Source organism: Ananas comosus, linkage group 4 (assembly GCF_001540865.1).
Source record: "Ananas comosus cultivar F153 linkage group 4, ASM154086v1, whole genome shotgun sequence".
NCBI classification, from domain to species: domain Eukaryota; kingdom Viridiplantae; phylum Streptophyta; class Magnoliopsida; order Poales; family Bromeliaceae; genus Ananas; species Ananas comosus.
This window is the reverse complement of record NC_033624.1, coordinates 10,614,942-10,635,941: the sequence shown is the minus strand read 5'-3', so window position 1 is coordinate 10,635,941 and position 21,000 is coordinate 10,614,942. Positions and strand designations below refer to the sequence as shown.

Genomic DNA, 21,000 nt, shown 5'->3' with positions numbered 1-21,000 from the left:
TCCGTTGTTTGGTTCACCGTAATTTTATTACACCCGAAAGTCCAGTTCACCTAAAATAATGAACTTGACTTCGCCCTCCCATTGGGCGAAGTCAATTCCGGTGAAGTGAAAAAAAGGCAAGAATGGATTAATGTGTTAGGGTTACCTCTTCTAAAATATGATCAAATTTGATTAGGTAAGCTTTAATATATTTTTTGTTTAATTTGTACATTTAGAAAATGATGAAAAATGAATTTGTTAAATGTTAATAATTTTTTAACTTTAGAATTTTATTTGTTGCATTATTATAATTTATATGCAAACAAATAATATAATATTTTAAAATTTTATTTTATAATTATACATATATATAATTATATACATATATAATTATATTAATTTTACAAAATAGACAATAATATCACTTTAAAGGTAAGTATACCGGGGGTGGAGAGCTACACTTTTTACGTCATCTAATTCCTACCAAACAAACAACAGAACTCGCAGAACTGCACTTCCATGGTTAGAAACAAACAGTAGAAGTGAACTAATTTTCACCCCAACTCCACTTCAACTCAAAGTCCACTTCCACCCCAAGTCTACTTACGTTGAAACAAACATGCCCTAAGAGAAAAATAAAACCACAAGGTACTAACTTGATACAAAAATAAAATCGCAGGATACTAACTTGATACAAAAATAAAATCATAGAGTACTAACTTGATACACTTTAAATCATATGGTACTAAAGTGAGAAAGTGCGAAACCACCGGATACTAACTTTATATATTTTAAATCATAAAGTACTAAAATGAAAAAGTACGAAATCGCACGGGGTCTGTGAAGTTTTCCCATCATCTCTCTTTCAGTTTCCGTCCTCAATTAGCCTTCTCAGCTAAATACGTAGACGGAAAATCCGCCAGGTGACAAATAATAATATAAAAAAATGAAATAAAAAAGCTCTAATTAACAACAACTTTGTCCATATACAAATACTATTTATTATTATTATATATAAAGTAAATGGGTGACTTGTGACTTAATTTATATAATAATATTGTTTCCCAATCTATTTGTCTTGTTCCTGATTCATTTTGCAACTTTACTTGGTGGTGCATGAATTTGTATGCGTCACGAGATAATTATATTCCAGATTAATCTACGCACAACTAACATATGTTTGAGATGCTAACTTTTTGCGTGCTCACGGGAAATTGCCCATAAAATGACAAGGGGAGAATAAAAAGCTGAAAATAACCTCTTTTTTTTAAAAAAAATCTTTGTGTGTGTGTGTGTGTTGTGTGTAAACGTGCTTGATCTGAATGAAAAGAAACTCAATTATCAGATGCACTACTTCACATGGGAAAAGGAAAAAAAAATAATAAAAAAAAAACTCACTGAGTGCATCATTCTAAATCATGTGTTATTCTATTCTAAACCATGCATGCTCGGTGGAATCGTCCTTCTACATCTCCCTTGCTTTTTAGAAATTTGCTATATATGCACATAGCGCAATTAATTTTGTGCGCAATAAAATTATTTATATATCCATATGATTTGGGAGGCTGAGATTCACTAATAAGGGATTCTTTGATTTCTCAAAAAAGTATAAAAAAAATTTCAAGAAAAAAAATTTTCATGAAAATTTGCCTTTCCAATTTTTCGTCCGTTTGAATCTTAAAAAAAACTAGTTTTTATGAAAAATCTTTTTTTTTTCTTCATATTTTATGCACAGCTAGTGTTTTTGTTTTTTCTAATATAAAATTTAGAAAACAAAAATACTAATTTTTCATAAAATATAATTTTGTTCAACAAAAATACTAAGAGCCAGTGTGACTTGGATACCATGTAAAACGACTGAGAAGAAATTAATAATGCTAGGAGCCAGCATGAGTCGAACTGAAAACCTCTTACTCCGATACCAAATAAGTTATCCTGCAGCTTCTGAACAGGGCATTCGACACTATTTGGATGTCAGATTAAGTTGTCCAACAACAACTTCTTCAGTATGAAAATTTTCTAGTGTGATTGTAAAAAAAAAATTTGATTTTTGCTTCTTGAAGTGTCTTGAGATCCATTATTTAGTAGGATCGTACATTTCGCCTCCGAGATTATTTATTTTTTGAAAAAATAAAATAAAATAAAATAAAGACCGAATATGGTATCTAATTCTAGACATTTAGTGCTCTCTTCCAAATGTATAAATCTCTCAAGTAAATTAAAAAAACATACTGAACAAAATATTCATACGTCCAGAAAAAAAAAAAAAAAAAAAAGCCTTCAAGAAGTAGAAATCAAACTCTTCGCTTACCATCACACAACAAAAAACCTCGTACCAAATATGTTATTATTGAATATCTTATTCGGACATGTAAATATTGAACTCAAGATACCTTTTAGAAAAGAGAAGCCTTATGACTGAATCATGCAATGTAACCCAACAGATCGTTCTGGTAACTGACAAGGATTTACACAAATAGTCTTCTTACAATTGTAACATACAAGAAGACACCATAATAGTTGTAACTCTGTATAGTTACTGCCGACCTCACATAGACTTTTGACTTTTATAAGGGAAAGCAGATTTTGGCTTACATGACTCACCGCCATTGTTATGAAAAGAGAGATAATAATAATAATAATAATAATAAAATAAGTGAAAGGGGGGTTTAACCTTCTCAAAGGATTAATACTGTCCTGCACTAGTGGATCCTCAACAAGAAGGACACCAGGCAAAACAAGACAGAGGATCTATCTATGCAATAGCTGGCCTTTGAAAAGTGCCATGAGTCATCCAATTAATGAGACAAAGAAACGTAAACCCTAATGTTTGGCCCTTTCTCCTCTGACACATCTTATCACAGGAACAAAAATATTAGGGTAAATTGTACTAGTAGTCCCTAAAATTTCTATTTTTGAGTTTTGGAATTCGAATCTCTCAATAATATTTTATTTACTATTATTGTAGTTCTTACCTTATAGATTCTTTGTTACATCCCCTACACCATATGTCCATCAGTCCCCTATCCATCTTTATCCATCTTATATTAAGTTTAATTCCAAGATCCAACTTTCACATAAAGAAAAAAATTGTAACTCAACAGCTCTCTAGCAGTAAGTATGCATGAGGAGTAAAACAAAGTTCTCAACTTTGAGGATCAAAGTGAAGCATTTGTTCAGGGACTAGCCGTGTGAATTAACCCAAAATATTATGCAGGTTATAAACAGAAACAAACCAGTCATAAGAACAAGAACATATACTTGATAGACAATTTTAACAACAAATAAATCAATATTTACTAATTTGAACAAACATACAAATCAAAATCTATGTTGCATTGCATACAACTACGGGTGATGATGTATTACAAGAAAACAAAAGGCTATTACAAGCACGAAGACACTTCGAATACATTGGGCAGTAATGTAAAAGAAAAAAAAAATTTGATTGTGTAGTTCTGGTAATTTGGTTATTAGTGTTTCCATCTAGGGTCCAATGTTGTAGGGAAAAGAAAATTGGACCTGGCCGCCAAAGAATAAATGGGATGAAGAAACCATGTTTTAGAACTGCTTTTCCCGCATGCTCCACCTCTCAACCGAAAATTTCCAAACCATGCATTATGGGAGATGTTAGCCTTCAAGCTGATAGAAACGCACAACAGATATTTTTAGGGGGGAAAAAAAGAATAAAAGGATTTAGTTTCTGAGTACTGGAAGATGAGTGGTGCAACGCCAAACATGATTAAATTGAACTACTTGTGCCAGTTTGGAATCAAGTAGTTAGTTAAATAGAAAGACAATATAGACAAGTTCTTAAGATGATACAAATCCAGGCCAACCGCGGCCTAGTTTAAAAATGTGTTATTTAGACACAACCGAGTCGATGCTTTAAGAGTTCCAAAAGCTCTTTGAGGTTTCATTACTTCAATGCCATGAAATAGCAGCAAGAATCTCCACCGCAGAAGCATGGCATGATGCTTCTCCAGTAAAGGTTCTTGCCGCCATTTTGTAGCATTGGAGCCAATCTTCAAAGCACTTCTGGAAATTTTTTTGGAGCTATCGGCGATTTCATTTGGAGAAAACATTCCGGAATAGGGATACATAATGTCAACCTGCATCAGTTCAATCTTAATCCCATGCTAGGTTGGTCAGAAATATGAATTTTCAGAAGAAATTATAGGTTTATAATAATTGGTGCTAGAATAGTTATGCCAGAGGGATGCCAAAAGCTACAAAAAGATCAGCCAAAACAAAAACAAGCAACCAGTCTCGCAACATTCCTCGATTCTATGATAAAAAGATTACAGTAAACAAACTAACCCAATTGAAGTATCAAGTAGCGAAAAAAAGATAATATGTCAAGTTACGGTTTGCTATTGAACTGTAAAACGGATTATCGTGGTACTATAACAGGAAAGAAGAATCACCAACACAAAATTAATTCTGAGCCTTTGACAAGTACGGTAAGGGTTAGCAGGGTGCATGTATTTTCAGGGCGATGACATAATAATCCTAAAGCAAGAACAGTTTGAATCCTGACTCCATTCAACCCAACACTATCTTTAGTATCCAAACACTGGTGCTCATTGCTAGTATGGTAAAGATATACTGAGACTGCCTCAACTATAGGCCCTTTAGAAATAAAGTGCTATCTTCATTTTTTTCTTTTCTTTTTTTGACACCATCAAATTTGGATTCAGGATATGTTTTTCTAATAGCAATTAGCTGTTGATAGTTGGTGGAACCTGCAATTCTGTGTTTACTTAATGGAAACATTATCAGGTTTTACAAAATCACCATTTTAACGGACTACATTATCTCAAATCAAACCAATCAAAAGTTGGGGAAAGGCAAAATTAGGGGTCTGTTTCACAATGGCCTATAGTAAAGGGTGTATGTACAGTTTTACCTAAAAAAGAACTAATTCAGAATGCAGTGATTTGTTAGCAGGGTGCTCAATATGATCAAATAGTTGAGATAATCATTCCAATATCATTTAGATCATGCCTACGGGATAATGGTTCTCAGCTAACACCATCTTCACTGTCCTAGTATAAAAACCTGAATAGCCGCTTATTGTACTAATAAAAGAAGCTTGAAGATTTGCAAAATAAACATATTAACTCTAGCCCTTCAAGAATTACATATTGTTGGCACGGTACCGATCTTTTCAACTCCTTGGTACCAATACACTATCAGAATGCTTAGATCCTTGCCTTTTGGTATCTGGAAAGTTTCATCTAACTCAGATATGTAAAATCGTGAAAGATACTCCATTGAGCATAAATAACAACCTATCATTAAGTTTGTATCTGGAAAAGTCTGACCTAACTCAGCTATCGTGAAGGATCCTTGCCTCGTGGTATCTGGAAAAGTCTTAACCTAACTCAGCTACATAAAATCATGAAGGCTACATCAGCCACAGATGACAACCTATCTTTAAGTTTTCATCAGCCGCGGGTGCATTTGCGGCGTGCGACTCTGCAAATAGAGGGTTTTGCGAGAGCTCTGGTTTGGAGCTTTCCCAAAAAGCCCTCCGGTCTGGGCTACTCATTGACCGCACTGCAGGGCCAAACAGGCCCTTAGCTAGTGTAGTCAGCAGCGATAACTCTTCAGAATCAGAATCACAGTCAGCTTCTTTAGCACAAGGAGTGTACTATGGAATATTCTATCCAAGTAATCAATATTTTCTGAATAATATAAAAATCTAAGAGATGAAATCATATTGGTTTGTAAGTCTTAATAGAGTTCTCAGTAATCACTGGTTATCTAGGAACCAAGAAATATAACTGCTTGAAAATAAACCGCGTCAAGGCCATGAACCATTTATTGAATAGTTGGATGGATAATTGAATTGTCATTTTATCATATGAGAATCGAAATATGTCCCTGACGGTTTGTATGATAATCGAAATACGTCCATGATGGTTTGTATGATAATAGAAATACATCCCTGACAGTTTGGTTAGACAAACCCATCAAAAAGTGGGGGTCTAATTGGACCATGTTTATCACGAAGACAGCAATTTGGTTTAAACGTACCAGATCAAGCCTTTCACAAAGATGGCGATCTAGAGGAAGCGAACCCAAATTGAGCTGAGCCTATCACGAAGACAGCGAGTTTAAGTTGAACCAAAATTAAGCCTATCATGGAGACAGCGATTCAGTGGAAGTGAATCCAAATCAAGCCTATCAAGAAGATGGCGATTTGGTTTAAACGAACCGAATCAAGTCTATCACGAAGACGGCTCAGGTGAACTAAACCCAAATCAAGTCTATCACAAAGATCGTGATTTGGTTTAAGCCAAACCCAAATCAAACCTATCATGAAAATGGCGATTTGGTTTAACGAACCAGGTCAAGCCTATCACGTAGACGGCGACCTAGTAAAAGTGAACCAAGATTAAGCCTATCACGAAAACCGCAATTGGTTTAAGCCGAACCAAAATCAAGTTTATCATGAAGACGGAATAGGATCAAGCCTATCACGGAGACAGCGATCAGGTGAAAGCGACCTAAATCAAGCCTAAACGAAAACGGCGACTTGATTTAAGCCGAACCCAAATCAAACCTATCACAAAGACAGCGATTTGGTTTGAGTCAAACTAAATCAAGCCTATCACGAAGACACCGATTATGTGGAAATGAATCCAAATAAAGCCTATTATAAGATGGCGATTTAGTTTAAGCCGAAACCAAATCAAGTCTATCACGAAGATGGCGATACAGTGGAAGCAAATCCGAATCAAGTCTATTACAAAGATAGGATTTGGTTTAAATGAACCAGATCAAACCTATCACAAAGACAGGGATCCGATGGAAGTGAATCCAAATCAAGCCTATCACGAAGACGGCGATTTGGTTTCCTAGATCGATCCTATCACGAAAACGGCGATTTGGTTTAAGCCAAATCGGATCAAGACTAACAAAGACGGCGATCCAAGACAAATATTTATTATTTCATTTTTATTTTTATTCATTTTATTTTATTTTATATATGTTTTGAGGTCCAAATAAGGATTTGACCGTGTCGAGAGCCTATCACAAAGATGGCCGCTTGGTATAATAAACGTAAACATGGGTTCGACAAGGGCAATGATCCGATATCGGATTTGATCGTGTCGAGCCTTATCACGAAGACGGCCGCTCGATCACCCTGACATAAGGATCGTCATCATACCGTTTGTGTGCACATGTTGATAATAGTGGGGTCGATATCAGAATCACGACTACTTGATGATAGTGAATGCATGCTTACAACAATAATAATGGCCTAATATCGTTTTTTATCGTGTCAAGCCTATCACGATAATGGCCGCTTGATCAAACCGACAATAGGATAGTCACTATATCATTTTCATGCATTCACCACCCCATTGTTGTCGTGGTGGACGAAATAGCCTTGGAAAGCGGGAAAAAAAGGACAAGAGAGGCAGGAACCACCTTCCTACACGTGTAGAAAAAAGCCTTGTTTTCTCTTTTTATTGCTCATCTTTTTTTTCTCTTTGTTGGAGATCTCTTTTTTTTCCTTCGATCTTTACTATTCTTCTTCTTCTTCTCTCCTCTTTCTAATTTTCTAATCTTTTTTTTAAGCCCATGTTTAATTTATAAGAGTTCCAGAAATTATTCCTTCTAAAAAATAAATTAAAAAAAATCTAGTAAAGAAAAGGAACTTCATTATCCTTATAGTTTATAAGGCATTTGATGCCAATCAAATCATCTATACCAAATTTTTTTATGCATCTTTTCTTTTCAGATAAATTTCAGAAAATCCTTTACCCTTTTTGCACTTTCCCTTCCCGACTTTCAAAAACCTACATTTTGCCCCCTTAAAATTTCAAAAACGTTTTCAGGGGGTATGACGTTAATGCAGAAGGCAAAATGACCAAATTGCCCTTACTTCTTCTACAAGTAAAAAAATAACTTTTTAATATATTTCTATCATTTTAAAGGGCATTTTTGGTATAAATTATAAGAAATAGGTGTAGGGAAGTAAAATGGGCCGCTCGGCCTAGCACGGCTACTGTAGCATCTATGCCGAGCCGGACCTGCCCGACTCGGCTCTCCAGGCCGTGTCGGGCCCAGCTTTTGCGGCTCGTAGGCCTAGCACGGCACGGCCCGTGTCGGGCCTAGGCCGGAAGGTTGGCCCGCAGCCCAACATGGCAAGGCCGGCATGGGCCGTGCCTGTCGGGCCGGCCCTATTCAGTTTTAAATTATAGACCTGCTAAGCCAATCCTATATAGCCTGACTTAGCCGTACCTAATTTATTAGGATTGGGATAGACCTGCCCCTGGAGGCCTAACATACCCTTGGAGGCTTGGAGGATGGGCCCAACAGCACTTAAGCCATTGGGTGCCTTTTTTTTTTTGAAAAACATACTTTTTATTTTTGTTTTTTCAAAAAAGGGTTAAAAAATTAAAAAAGATATTTTTTTATCAAAATGACCACAATGCCTTCACTAATATTCAAAATTTTGACAGCTAGAGAGGGCATTTTGGTCAAAAAATTAAAAATATTTTTATATTTTTTAGAAAAATTAAATTTCTTTTACATCTACAAATACTCCTATGAATCACCAAATTCATTACAACAAATAATTCTTCATTCATTTTCTTCTACAAACACTAATTCTTTCTACTCCTACACTTTTAATCTATACTTTTTTTCCTCTCTCAAGTTTACTTTGCAAATATTTTTAATTTTTTCCAACAATTTTTTTCTTTTACAAAGTCTCTCCACAATCTCACCACACAAAATTTCAATTTCAACACAATAATTAATCTCTTATTTGTCAGTTTTAATTTTTTAAAAATATTTTTATTTAATTATTTTGAGTATTGTTTTTTTTATTTTTTATAATAATGTCAGGTAAATTTTCTCATATAGATTTTTCTTGCACTAATTATACTCCTGAGTATTATATTAGTAATCAATCAGAAATTGTAGCCGGTGGCTCTACACAAAGTGACGAAAGGCTCACAATCTAAACAAAATTTAGACGCAAGTTCTAAAAAAGCATCTAAACGAAGAACAAGTGAAGTATGGAAGTACTTCAATATAAAAAAAAATTGAAGGACAAGGTTTGTGAGCTGTTTGTACTATATGTAGGGTTCATTATTCTTGTGATAGTTCTAGTGGAATAGGTCATCTCAACAGGCATATTGAGAAACATCAGGTAAAGAAGGTAAAGAGACAAAACAGTCACAACTTACCTTTACTTCTAGTGGAATCAGCACATTTCAATATTCTCATGAACATAATAAAAGAGAACTTGCATTATATATTGTAGGAGCTGAACAACCATATACATTTGCCGAATGTCTATATTTTGAACATTATGTGAAAACATCTTTGAATCCCGCATATAAAAACTTCTCGAAATACTAGTCGCAAAGACTCAATAAAAGCATTTCTTGAATATAGACAAAATTTAATTTTAATTTTAGAAAATTTGAATTTAAAAATTTCACTCACTTCCGATATTTGGACGTCAAGAAATGAACGTAGATTTATATGCACAGAGTGGGTACATCGATTCAAGTGAAGAAGTAACTTAGTTGGCTCGTTGTAATTATGGTCATACACCTTTGAGTTTTTTTTTTTTTTTTTTTTTAAGCAAAAACATTTTAGGTTAATCTTAGTTAGGTTACACGTCATTANAAAAAAAAAAAAAAAAAAAAAAAAAACCCTACATTACAAATACGTCAGTTGATTGGCCATACTAACGTCGACCAGGAAGAAATTCCACCCATTGGTACGTTAGCTGTTTAACCTTTCGGATTCCAAGAAAAGGATCAAGCTTAATCATTCTGAAAATCATACCGTTTTTGATCTCCCAAATGACCCACCAACAAGCAATTAAGCCTATTGTCCTGGGGCTAGGATGGGGCGAGCTTTTCCTGCGCATCCATCCATCCCAGATCGAAGTCACATCATGACCCAAATCTCCTGGCTGAATATTCTCCAAGACCATAACCATAAGAAATCTGGAAAACACACACCGAGTAAACAGATGATCCACGGATTCTTCTGCCGTCCCGCACAATACACAGATCGTGTTACCAGTCCATCCTCTCTTAAGGAGATTATCTACAGTCAGGGGTCTTTTTTTGAGAACGAGCCAGCAGAAGACTTTTACTTTTAAAGGTATGCGGAGTCGCCACAACTCGCTTGCACGAGCGTCCCTCATTCCACCGTCACTTAACACTGCGTAGGTGGACTTCACTGAGAAACACCCAGCCGGGTTCCAATGCCAATGCACACTGTCAGGGTTCTGGTCAATATGGATGTTACCAATCTTTACCTTAAGTGCCACAATGCTAGAAGTTAATCCATGATCATTACTATTGGCCCGCCCCAGAATCTTGCGCCAATTCCATCTGCTATTCCTCATGCAATCACTGATCAACAAGTTTTTTTGCCTCGAATCTTGAAACACCTTCGGGAACAGCGCTTGTAAGGAAAGTATCCCCGCACCAACGATCTGACCAGAAATCGATGTTACGACCGTTTCCTAAATTGTGGTAAGTTCCCCATTTGAAGATATCCTTTAGACTTAGAATTCCCCTCCACCAAAAAAATGGAGGTTCAAAAGATCTACCCTCCTTCAGTGGTTTTCTCTTTTGATAAAACAAAGCGTGAATTATCTTGTTCCAATACAACTGTAGCAAAGTGAAGAATTTCCACCACCATTTGACAAGAAGAGCTTTGATTCATCATGCTTAAATCTAGGATGCCGAGTCCCCCCTCTTTCTTACTCCGACAAACGCTTTTCCAAGAAATTAGACAACCCTTGCCCGGTGCATTGTGTCCCCCATTCCAGAAGAAGTCTCTTCGCAGTGCCTCAATACATTTAACGACCCATTGAGGTGCCTTAAATACCGAGAGGAAGTAAATGGGAAGGTTAGTAAGTACAGCGTTCACTAAAATGAGCCTATCCCCCCTTGACAGAAGTTTCGCTTGCCATCCATCGATTTTACTTTGTATTTTACGGATGATCCCTCGCCAATCCTCCTTTGAGAGAGGTTTGGTAGACAGTGGCAAGCCCAAGTACCTTGTAGGTAAACTGCCAACTCTGCACCCAAGGGAAGAAGCCAACTTAGTCGTTTTCCCCTCAAACCGGCCAATATAATAGAGCTCCGTCTTCTCTCTATTGATTCTCATTCCGGACGCCCATTCAAAAAGTTGCCACAAGAATTTCAGGTTTTTCATGTCTCTTTTTGGCCTTCAAGAAGAAGAAAGTATCATCCGCAAATTAGATGAGGGAAATCGTAGATGCCTCATTAGGGCCAAGGCCTTTTAGGAGATTGTTCGAGATTGCCTCATTTGTCAATCGGGCAAGGCATTCCGCTACCAACAGGAAGAGAAAAGGGGACAGCGGATCCCCTTGTCTTATCCCCCTTTTTGTTTTAATCCATCTGGTTGCCTCACCATTAGATAGTACAGCCACTTTGGCAAAACAGACGCATAATTTGATCCAATTGCACCACTTATCATTGAAGCCCCACCACTCTAAAACACGGAAGAGGAAAGGCCAATAGATTCGATCGTAGGCCTTTTCAAAGTCCACCTTAACTCCAACTCCCTCTACAGATTGCCTATCTCCCCAACCAATCAGTTCGCGCACCGCTGCATAAGCATCAGTGATATTCCTCCCCTTAAGAAAAGCCGATTGGGAGGGGGATATCAGATCACTCATAATACACTCCAACCTATTAGCTAAAACCTTTGAGACAATCTTCTGTATTCCAACCCTAAAAACGAATTATTGATTTTCAAGAATTTGAGTTTCCACATGTTGGTATTCATATTGCTCAAGCTATTGAAAATGTTTTGCAAATTTATAAAATTAATCAAAAAAATTTTCAATTAGTTTTGATAATGCTAGCAATAATAGAACCGCAGTTCAAATTTTGAAAAATAATTTGCATCCCATCGTAAATGGAAAATTATTTCATAATAAACGTGCATGTCATATTATAAATTTGTGTGTACATAAGGGATTAAAAATAATTAGTCCACAAATAAAAAAATTAAAAGCTCGTACTATGTTTATTCATAGTTCTGGTCCAAGAGAGTAAGATTTTAAAAGTTTATGTAGACAATTGAACCAAAAGTATAAAAAATTTATTTTTGATGTTCAACAACGATGGAATTCCATATGTAAAATGTTGCAAGATTGTTATGAGTATAGAAATGTTTTATCTATATTTTGTAATGAGAAAATGCAGTATAATACCATAACTAATGAAGAATGGAATATTGGACAAATTCTTATGACTTTTTTACAACCATTCTATGAGTCAACCAAACTTTTGTCAGGTATGTATTATCCTACTTCATGTCCTTTTTTTAATCAAATTTTACTTATAAGTAGTTATTTTGCTGAATATAGAAATTCTCCTCTTTTAGCTCAAATTGTTTTTATAATGAAATCTAAATTTAAAGAATATTGAGAAGAAATTCCTATTGTACCTCTTTTAGCCTCTGTGATGGATCCTAAAATTAATTAAATGGAGTAGAAATTGCTCTTATAAATTATAATGAATTTTTGAAAATTAATTCAACAAATTATTCCGATAGGAAAAATATTTTTCAAATAGTAAATAGTTGCTTATGTGAAATGTATAGTATTATCCAACTACTTTCAATAGTAAGCGACCATATTTTTCACAGTTACAAAGCAGCAGCAGTAGTGGTAAAACTAGTAAAAATATGATTTTATTTTTGTTAAGAAAACAAAAACAAATAGATTTTAACGCGCCTTCTTTTAATGAACTTCAGTTTTACTTGCAAGTTGATTTTTCAAATCTTTTTAACGAAGATGAATCAGATAAATTAGATATTTTAGCCTGGTGAAAAACATATGAAAGTACATATCCTGTGCTTTCTGCCATGGTACGTGATCTACTAACTGTGTAGGTTTCAACAGTGGCATCAGAGTCTGCTTTTATTATAAAACTCAACTTAAGGAGGATGTGGTCGAGATTTTAGTCTGTTTAAAAGATTGGCGAGTTGCAGAATTTAGAATACAAGACAAAGGAGATCATGAGCCTACATTTTCAGATGAAACATAATCAACTACCAAAAATTACACCAATGCTTGCGGCATGCTAGAGTACAATCTCCCTGATCTCCTCACTATCGCCTATTACTCGTTACGCCTCTCCTTTTTTATTTGGTTATCTTTCTTTAGTAGGTGTCTCTTTTTTTAAGTAAAAAAAATGATGTAATGAAGAAAAAATTTTATTGGCTTTTTTTCTATTATTTGCTAGTTGGTTGTATGAATAATACAATTTTCTCTTAGATATATTTTTTTTATTTTTTAAATTTTTATACTTTCTTCCAATGTAATTATATAATACGATTAATTCAAAATCTTTTTTTTTTTGTAATTTTTTTTAGAATATCAATTTCTCTTCAAATAATAAAAAATTATGAAAAAAAAGTAATATTAATTTTATATTAGTTGGTTATTGGATCAAACAAATGTAAATTAAAACATTTATATTAAAGATCTATAAAATTGGAAGTGAAAATTATTTATCTCTAAGCTTTAAATTTTATATAATATTAATTAATAATATTAAAAAATTAAATTTATTGTTAGTGTTTAATTATTTAAAATTTTTAAAAGAGTTTTAAAAAAGTTGGGTATAATTGTGTAAATTATAAACTATAAATTCAAAGGTTATAATTTAAAAACTAGTTGTCTCGTTTTCTTCAAAAAATAATTTTAAAAAAAAATACAAAAAAATGACAATTGGGAAGAAATGGAGAAAAACCCTAGTTGGCACTAAGCCCGGCCCGGCCCAGGCAAACCCTATTACCGAGCTGACACAAAGCCCGACCTGGCCCGACCCGGCTCATGCCAAGCAAGCCAGAGGACTGGGCCGAGCCTTCCCCTCTAAGTAAACGGGCCGGCACGGCCTGACCCGGCCCGGATTTGTAACCGAGACGGGCCGCGCCGACCTTTGACCCTAATCGGCCCGAGTAATGTAGGCTGTGCCAGCCCGGCACGGCCCATATTACACCCCTAAATGGACGGAATAGTGATAGAACCCTAACGGAGAGGGCTTAAATACAACAACTTGAAATGTTGATAGGGTAAAATGTAAATTTTGAAAGCTTGGGAGAGAATGAAAAGGCCGGTATTTACAAGGAAGTTTTCTGTAAATTAGCCTTTCTTGTTATTTTTTATTTCCTTTCTTCTTTTCTTCCCTTCTTTGTTTTTTTTTTTAAGGAAAAAGAAAGGCCCGCCTCCCTCTGGTACGAATCAGAGGGAGATGTAGCCCTTCTCTTTTTGTCTCTTTCTTTCCTTTTTTTTTTTTTTGTTTCCTTTTTTTGTTGGAAGATCGGAAGAGGGGGAGGGAAAGGGGAAGGGAGAGAGAAGTCCTCGGAAGAGGAAGGCGCACACCCATCCTCCCTCTGCTCGAAAACAAAAGAATAAGAGAAAGGGGCCTCCTTTCCTACACGTATGAGAGAGCAGTAGAAAGAAAAAGGAAAGGCATTTTTTCTTCTATTTTTCTCTTTGCTGTTGGAGATCTCTCTCTTTTTTTTCTTCCTCACTATTTTTCTTCTTCTCTCTTCTTTCTAATTTTCTAACTTTTTTTAAAGCCTATGTTTAATTTATAAGGCTCCGTTTGGTTCGGGGGATAAGCGGGGATAACGAAAGTTATCCCCGCTATTCCGCCAAACGGGTTGAAATTTGGCCGGGATATTTTATCCCGGTCAAATCTCACGTTCCGAATTACTCGTTTCTCCGGGCACGCCGACAAATCCGCCGTATACAAAGAAATTTTTCCTATATACGAAGCGATAACTGTACCTGTACCTGTAATCATACAATACTACAACCAGCAGAATTATTGCGAGTAAAAATGCCGCAAAAATTCTGCTGCTATCTCCCCGCGTTTCTTCATTATATCTTTCTGGGAGAAGTTCAAGTTCCACCCCTTCTGCAAGTATTCTTCGTATGTTAAAAGGAAGATTGCACAATCATTTGATTGATCTTTCATCGGGATGTCGTCCTTGTTGATCATCTCCCAGTCGACTGGACGGGTACCGCGGCGAAGAAGCAAATCGGGAAATTTATTTTGCAAAAAATTACCTATGTATTTACACTGCATAAGAAAACATTGGACTAATTAGAAAGCCTGGTTTTTATTGGACGATTTTATATATATATAAAAAGAAAATACTTACCGCTGTCTCAAACCCAGCGTTGTATTTAGGTTTCTTAATGGACGATAGGNTAATATTATTAATTTTTATTTATAACTACCCACTTTAATTCTTATTCCATCTTACCAAACCAAATGTTATTTTTCTTATTCCCAGAAATAACCCAATTTTCATCCAAACGTAAAATTGATCTAATCCCCGCTTGTACCTCAATTTATACCTATCCCTGGAATACCCACTTTTTGCTTATCCCCGAACCAAACGATACCTAAGAGTTCCAAAAATTATTCCTTCTAGAAAATAAATTAACAAAAAAATCTAGTAAAGAAAAGAAACTTCATTATCCTATGGTTTATAAGGCATATGATGCTAATCAAATCCTTTATACCAAATATTTTTAGCCATCTTTTCTTTTTTTTTTCCCCTTATTCTTATTTCTTTCTCTGTTTATTTTTTGTTGGAGGAAAAAGGGAGATGCACCTCCCTCCAATACAGATCAGAGAGAGATGTGGCTACGTTCTCTTTTTGTCGCTTTCTTTCCATATCTTTTTCTTTTGTTTTCCTTATTTTTTGTTGGAAGATCAAGGAGTCACCCCCTCTCCTATATGAATTAGAGAAAGGGTGTAGGCATCTCTTTCTTTCTTTCTTTTTTTTTTTTTAACTTTCTCTTTTTTGTATTTTTTAAAAATATAATTTCTAAAGAGAATAATATTCTTATTCTATTTTCCTACCTTTTTTGCTCTTATAAATCTTTTCTCTCTTTTTTTAGACTACCAAATTAATCATACATGGACCAACTAAAACATACAATTCAACAGAAAACTATAAGGCCCTATTTGGATGCACCCAAAAATAGAGTATAGTATAACTATACTCTACTCCTAAGAAAATAATCTTATAATTCTTTTGAAAGCAATAATAAGACATCGAGAAAATACCGAATAGTTAGACTATAGGAAAAAAAAAAATGGGGTAAAACTTTAATATACTAAATTCTCTAGAAAATATTCTCTATTCGTCAGGATCTCCCCTCTCCTACGCAGAAAAGAGAAAACAAAAATCCTACCCACAACTTTGTGCTTCATCCTCCGCCTCTCTATCAATCCCTTCCACCAGCCCTTTCTCTTCATCTCCTTCCAACCTCCCTTCTCCATCACCTTTTCCTCTGTCAACCTCCTCGCCTTTGCCTCCGCCGGCTTTCGCACTTCCAAGCTCTCCACCTTTTCATCCACCTGCCCCAACCTACACCACCTCCGAGTCATTTGTGTATTCACCCCCATTTCCTCAACTTCATCGGCAACTCTGTCCTCCTCTCCCTCGCCTTCCACTGCCCCCGCCTCTTCCTCCACCTACTCGACCACTCCACCGATGACGGATCCCAATCCCTACCCCGATCCAACCCCCAACAGCCAACACCAACACAATGACACTCGGGTCACCCTTTCAACCTCGAGGCGCTCTTCGCTACACTCTCGTGCGTTGAGGAGCTCACCCTCAACCTCCACCATAGCCTCCGCCACACCAACTGCGTGCTCGAGGCTCTTGCTCAAGCTTAGCCGAGGACTCCATCTCCATTGCTCCCTCTTCTACCACCGCTGACTTTATCTCACCATGGCCGATGCTCCAACGCCAGTCTATCCTCCAGTAACTACTAAACGCTCAAGCTTAGCCGAGGACTCCATCTCCATTGCTCCCTTTTCCACCACCGCTGACTTTATCTCACCATGGCCGATGCTCCAACGCCAGTCTATCCTCCAGTAACTACTAAACTAGCCTCTCTCTCTCTCTATCTCTCTCTCTCTCTCTCTCTCTCTCTCCACAACTCTTTATTTAGAGAACTTTGCTTTTTTCGGGGTTACTTTCCTCTTTAGTTAGTAGACCAATGAAGTAGGAATTTTTGCTTATATGCAATAGACCAATTTTTACTGCTCTAAGCTGGAGTTTCTACCCAGGTTCATATTATTAGTGTTGAGCATTGCATTGTAACTTGAGCAAAAGAATTGTTCTTTTGCATTCTTCTCCACTAATAGGTAGTCGAAATTCCAGGCAAATGACGAAAATGTGAATTTCAAATCTCATTTCTTTTAAGTTTATCCTCAAACCATTTTACTAGAAAAAATAAATTGAACATGGGACTTTGGCAATTTTGGAGGTTGTGTGGGTCTATTGGCATGATATTGGATTGGATGCAATTGAAATTGGATTCAGAGAGTAAATCGTCTACCCAATCATTCAGTTCAACTTGTTGCTCTTTTAGATTTTGATATAAACTGCATTCAATTAAGTGTTAGGATTTTTGCCTATATACTTGTATAGTGATGCAAATTTCTAATTTAAATCTCTCTCTCTCTCTCTCTCTCTCTCGCTCTCTCTCTCTCTCTCCCCCCATCTGTAATTCAATTCTAGTAAAAAGCATTTGTGTTATGTGTTGTAATTAAAGTTTTTGTGTTGTAAAAAAAGAAAGCAAAAGAATAAAAAAAAAAGCAATTGAAGTTCTTGTGTTGAATTCATTTTTGAGTAGTGTGATTTATTTTTTTGATATATTTTCATATTATGAGCAATACCAATAACAATCCAAAGAAGTAATCAAGGCCAAAATGGACGGAAATCCATTGAGCCTATTTAGTATAACTTTTAAAAGAATGTAATGAAGATAGATGAGGAGGGAAAAATGGATGGAATAAAAAGGCATGACGCAGTATACATAAGGCCATAGAGTACTAAGTATTCCCATTCCAATTACACATTGAAACAAGTAAAAGATCAAGAGCAACAGTTGAACAAACAATTTAAGGCCGTGAAGAGCTTAGTACAGATGAGTTGCTTTGGTTGGGATGGAGAGAAGAAAGTGGTTTCTACTCCATCAGAAATTTGGGATCCATTGACTAATGAGAGTATAAACTTGCAAGCATTGATTAGTTATATTATTTTGCCCACTTCTAACGGCAAACATTTTTTGTATTTGAACTTTTGAAGACAAATATAGAAGTTTGGGAGTCATCTGACTGCCAGTTTTTTTAAAATTTGATCTCCCTAACGGCTATTTTTTTTAATTTGAACTATCTAACGGCTAGTTTTTTAAAGCTGCTAGAAAATCCTGTGAAATTATAAAAATATATCCAAACAGCCTAAAAAACAGAGTCGTGGAATCCTTTGGAGCTACAAGATTCTCTATTTTAGCCAGATCAAAACCACAGTATATAAATTCTACAGAGATTTCTAATTGCACATCCAAACGGAGCCTAAATGATATAAAATATTGAAATTCTTCTCAAACAAATTTCAATTTCACAAATCCTTTTCTAAAAAAAAAAATTAATGTAAATTGACTAATCTCAGAGGTACATGTTGCCCGGTATACTCCCTATGGAGATAGTGCAAAACAACTACTGTTGAGGCCATTTGGACATATATTTAATCGGTAAAACTCACATAGGGCTTGTTGGATCCTTTGAAAGTTAGTCTATATTATGAAAACACACTTTATAGCCATTGGCATGCCTCCATATCCCAGGACATTCTAATTCATTTTATACTTGTTGTTCGTATATTTGTCACTTGCTCATTTTCTATGCCGCATACATGTATCCTACCTATCCTATTTATTGAATTATTCCTAAAACACATTCACATATTGGATCTTTAACAAATGTTTGTAAAGAAAAAAAAGCATACTTGAGTATGTACGTTAGCTATGCTTGGCCACACCTTAGTGATGCTAATAGAAAAATGACAGAAAAATTACTACCTAATGTCGATTGTGTTTCGAGTAAGATATACTAAAAGGCCTTTCGTATAATTAAAAACTTAATGATCACTTAGTATCATACTTAGTCATCAAGTTCATAATCATACGAACGGAGGTAAGAGCTGCATCCAAAAGGCACAGGAATGAAAAATATACTAGAGTAGAAGAAAATTTTAAAAAGAACCAAAATTGTGAGATATCAAGATGCGTTAGTTTCAGATGCTGTGGTTCTATTAAGCACACTTAAAAAGATTATTGTCACTGTTAATTTGAGGGATGATTGACTACTGAGCATGTAAAATTTCCTAATTCCTACAATTCATGTCGAAGATACTCAACTATAATACATGGTATACTTGCTTAAGCACATTTGATGTAGCAAATACTATAGAGCAAATTAGACACAATGCAACACAATGAGTGGAGCTTATTTTGATGCAGGAAGCTCACCTGAGTTAATATCTCCATAGCTAAGGGAATCAAATCTCCCTTTCTGTCAGCCGCAATATAGTATGAGAAATCCTTCCAGCAGTCTTCACTCACTAGTTAGGCAAAGAAGCCATCCGGGTCAACGCAAACCCATGCTTCCACATCATCCCAAGCACCGTGTCTGCTTCCAACCTCCTCCCTGCATTGGAATAAGCCTTGTACAAGATCACAAACGTCCGTTTATCCCTATCAACCCAATAATTCTCCATCTCATCTATAACCCTGTGCATCTCCTCCAAACGATTCTGTCGAGAATACAACACCATCTTGCAATGATATAAATCTCGGCATAGCCTCCAACCGGCTACCTCAGCTTGCCAAATGAATCTAGCCAGCCGATCAACTGCATTGCACCGAAAGTAAGTAGCCAAAATCGACCTCACCACACCTACCGATGAGATCTCCATGTTCCGCTGCAGGGCCTCGGATATGAGCCGCTCCATCACCTCGACCGAACCCTCCTGTGCATAAACCCTGATTAAAAGCACATGGAGCCACGGCCTGTACTCATCCTCGTTTAGTAACCTCATCAAGTCCTCAATCTTCTGGATTCTTTTCGGGTCTTTACTCTTACAATACGCGCAGATCATTACAGGAATCAGTGCCCTCTCGTTGCTGTTGACTTCTTTCCGTACCATCTCATACATCCTCTCCATCTTCTCCAGATCACCCGCAAACGCATAACCACGGAGCATCAAGAAATGAGTGCTCAGCTCCGGCTGCACGGGCCCATCTTCCATTGCCCGAAAGGTGCTCTCCATTCGGTCCCACATTTTACCAATCAGGTAGCCTGCAATCGCAATATTGTAAGTTTCGAGCGTGCGGGAGATCCCGGACTCGTCGATTGTGCGGAGCACGGACTCCATTTGATCTATCAGCACGTGGCGACCGTAGAGCGAGAGCAAGATATTGTAGGAGACGACGTTGGGCTCGCAGGCGGGGTCCTTCCGGAGCTCGTCGAACACGGAAACGGCTTTGGTGATGTGTCCGCTGTGCATGTAGGCGGCCATGAGGGCGTTATACAGGGAGGAGTCGCGCCCAGCCGCGGCCGCCTCGGCGAAGAGGTCGGCAGCGAGGGCCACGTTGCGGGCGCGCCCGGCGAGGGCAATAGCGGCGGCGAACTCCTCCGGGAGCGGCGGGGGGGCGTCGGGGAGCTTCCGCCTCCAGTCGAAGACCTAGCTAGGGCAAGAAGCAGTTGCGGTGAGAAGAAGCAGGGGAGAGCCAAAAGAGGAGGAGGAGGAGGAGGAGGAGGAGGGGGTGTGTGTACCTCGAGGGCGAGGAGGGGGCGGGGTTTGAGGAGGGAGAGGAGGCGGAGAGGGGCGGAGGAGGGGGAGAGGCGGAGGAGGGCGGCGGCGGAGGGGGAGGCGAGGATGGGGGCGGGGTCATCGGCGGCGGCGGCGAGGAGGTCGCCGGCGAGGGCGGAGACGGCGGAGAGGACGTGGTCGGAGAAGAAGGAGGAGGTGGAGGTGGAGGTGGAGGTGGAGGAGGGATTGTCGGGGAGGAGGTGGATGAGGTGGGATAAGGAGGAGGAGTAGGAGGAGGAGAGATGGCGGAGAGGAGGAGGGGAGTGTGGGGAGGGGATTAGGGTTTGAGGAGAGGAG

General features: G+C 37.3%; 1 protein-coding gene across 1 annotated transcript; it reads right to left on the bottom strand.

Moving 5' to 3' along the window:
* LOC109709186 (pentatricopeptide repeat-containing protein At2g30780-like) lies at positions 3,295-20,721 on the bottom strand. The gene is made up of 3 exons (XM_020231283.1): positions 20,667-20,721; positions 19,361-20,574; positions 3,295-3,621 (listed from the first exon to the last, which is right to left on the bottom strand). The coding sequence occupies exon 2, from the start codon at positions 20,407-20,409 to the stop codon at positions 19,453-19,455; it is 957 nt and encodes a 318-aa protein (XP_020086872.1). The 5' UTR covers positions 20,410-20,574; positions 20,667-20,721; the 3' UTR covers positions 3,295-3,621; positions 19,361-19,452.